Source organism: Penaeus vannamei, chromosome 17 (genome assembly GCF_042767895.1).
Source record: "Penaeus vannamei isolate JL-2024 chromosome 17, ASM4276789v1, whole genome shotgun sequence".
Classification (NCBI taxonomy): domain Eukaryota; kingdom Metazoa; phylum Arthropoda; class Malacostraca; order Decapoda; family Penaeidae; genus Penaeus; species Penaeus vannamei.
In genome coordinates this window covers 28,735,522-28,738,021 of record NC_091565.1, presented here as the reverse complement: position 1 = coordinate 28,738,021, position 2,500 = coordinate 28,735,522, and the positions used below count along the sequence as shown (strand labels likewise).

Genomic DNA, 2,500 nt, shown 5'->3' with positions numbered 1-2,500 from the left:
GGTCTGGGCACTAGTACCAGGAGACAGAAATCCTCAATTTCTGGGACCTAGCAAAGTTCCGGAAAAGGCTATTCTCGCAATGGGGACCGACAGACATCTCATAGCCAGATATCGCAGTGGCATTGAAGTCACCCAGAACAACACGAATATCTCGCCGGGGAAACCTGTCTGACACAGATGCTAGTTTGGCGTCGAACATCTCTTACTCGTCAAGTTTACAAACATTACTAGGAGCGTACACAGCAATAAGAGACATGAAGCCAAATGCTAGCTTCAGTCTCATTACCATTATATGCTCATCGACTGGAGTAACCTCTAGTGCCGAGGGCTGGAGTCTCCTGGAGATGGCTATGGCTACTCCCTGGAGATGGTGACAGTCCCTGCGGCCTGACCAGTAGTAGGTGTAGTCACCTACACTGATCATGCCACTGCCCGGTCTCCTCACCTCTGAGAGAGCAGCCACCTTCAGTCTCAGCCTCCCCAGTTTCCTCGACAGCAGAGGCAACCGATCATCCTGACGCAAAGAACGGATATTCCAAACCCCCACCTTGAATCCACGCCCAAGGTGTAGCCTCGGGCAGTCGCTCTGGGTGGACGCCACCTAAGTATTCATACAAACATACGTACATACAAACATACATACATACATACATACATACATACATACATATATATATATATATATATATATATATATATATATATATATATATATATATATATATATATTTGGATGGATGGATAGATGTATATATATACATATATGTACATGCTTACATATATACAGTATACACATGTACATTACACAGACATTTATATACATATATGTGTGTGTGTGTGTAATGTATGTGTGTATACTGTACATATTTAAGTGTATATGTATATATATATATATATATATATATATATATATATATATATTGCATACATAAACATATGTATACATTTATATATTTACGTATTCATGTGTATATATGTATTGGTGTATGTGTGTGTCTATATCTTTCTGTCTATCTCAACTTACACATACACACACATACATGTGAATGTGTGTGTAAGTTTATATATATACATGTGCCTATATATAAAATATATAGTTTGTGTTGTGCGCGTGCGAATTTTTATGCAAACCATTACCAAGAGACAATATAGTTATTCATCATGACGGCAGAGAATGTATCTCCGAAGGCGCTGATGGCTCGCTCAGTGAAGGAGAGCGGGTGCTTGGCCTCCAGGAGGGTGAACCCCGTGAAGGAGGGGAACGCCGGGTTTCCTATCATGTGGTCGGTCACGCTCAGAGGGCCGGCGGGGGATACCCAGATGAAGGGGACCTGTAAAAATATATATTGTAGGTGGATGTCTTATATTTTCTGATAAAAGGTCTGACGCGTTTTCGCGTTTTGCCAAGGATATCTACATATGAAACGTGGAAGTGAGGCAGATTTGGAGCACGTTTGTGGATACGGCATAAAAATAAGTCCTCAACAGTGATAGCAATCTATTCTGAAGCAAAAATCTTAGCACGGGATGTTCACGCCAAGACTTTTGGGGCTGACTGTATATTTGTGTGTGAGTATGTGTGTGTGTCCGAAGTGTCTCTGAATATGACGATAGTCACAGAAGCGTACAGACGAACATGCTAAAAAAATAATACAACATTTCTAAACTAACCTGCATCTTATGAACAATCGACAGGAAACAATGACTAATGACCATACTAATCAGGACAACGTCAAACTCCTCCTTCAAAAGAGCTTGCACCTCCTCCTTCCCTAGCGCCTCCGAACAAAGTGTAGGAGCGGCCGACATGAGCGCCATGGGTCCTGCAGTCTTGCCCTTGAACAAGTTGGGGATGTAATTATGAAGGCTCATCCCAGGCACCAAGATTTCACGGACGTTTTCTCGAATCTTTGATGGCCGGAACGGGGATACCAATGTTACCTGAAAAGAAAAGGGGAATGTTTACACTGGAGAGTCCCCTCGCTTACGACTGTCTGTCAACTAATATTTAACAGGATTCTCTCTCTTGCTGGAATTCAGGAACACCATGGAAGCATTCCAGGATAAAGGAATTCTACAGACCTATATCAGCACATGAACAATAACGTAACGAGAACGTATAGTACAGATAAGAACAGAAAAAAGTTAGTAGAAGCGTGAACATTGTAAGAGGAGTTCGGCTAAGCGGAAAGAAATATCTGAGAGAACACAACTGAACCGAAAGAGAATCCGCGTCAGTGGTGAAAAATTTTGCTGATGAAACTGTCCTCCTTGCAGGAAGTGAGGCCAAATTCAGGAAATTGTTTGAAGAACCAAACTTGAAAGGAAAGAATCGTGTTTTGAAGATCAAAACTAACATATAGCATGGAAAAACAAAAACAAAAGCTACAAAGTACTATTCAAAAAAGGATTTCATTAAGGAAGAAAATCAGTGCTTATTCCTATAAGAGATAGAAATAAAATAAAAATATTATATAATAATTATTCAATATGGTAATGT

The 2,500-nt window shown here is 40.5% G+C and overlaps 1 protein-coding gene across 3 annotated transcripts in view; it reads right to left on the bottom strand.

The window, feature by feature from the left end:
* LOC113809671 (UDP-glucosyltransferase 2) overlaps positions 1 to 2,500 on the bottom strand; it is a 26,729-nt gene that overhangs the window by 16,676 nt on the left and 7,553 nt on the right. For all 3 annotated transcript variants that reach the window (XM_070132148.1, XM_070132149.1, XM_070132151.1), the window contains exons 3-4: positions 1,672 to 1,941; positions 1,138 to 1,331 (exon numbers count right to left, since the gene is read on the bottom strand). In XM_070132148.1, coding sequence (XP_069988249.1) covers positions 1,138 to 1,331; positions 1,672 to 1,941 — 464 coding nt within the window. The remainder of the gene's footprint in view (positions 1 to 1,137; positions 1,332 to 1,671; positions 1,942 to 2,500) is intronic.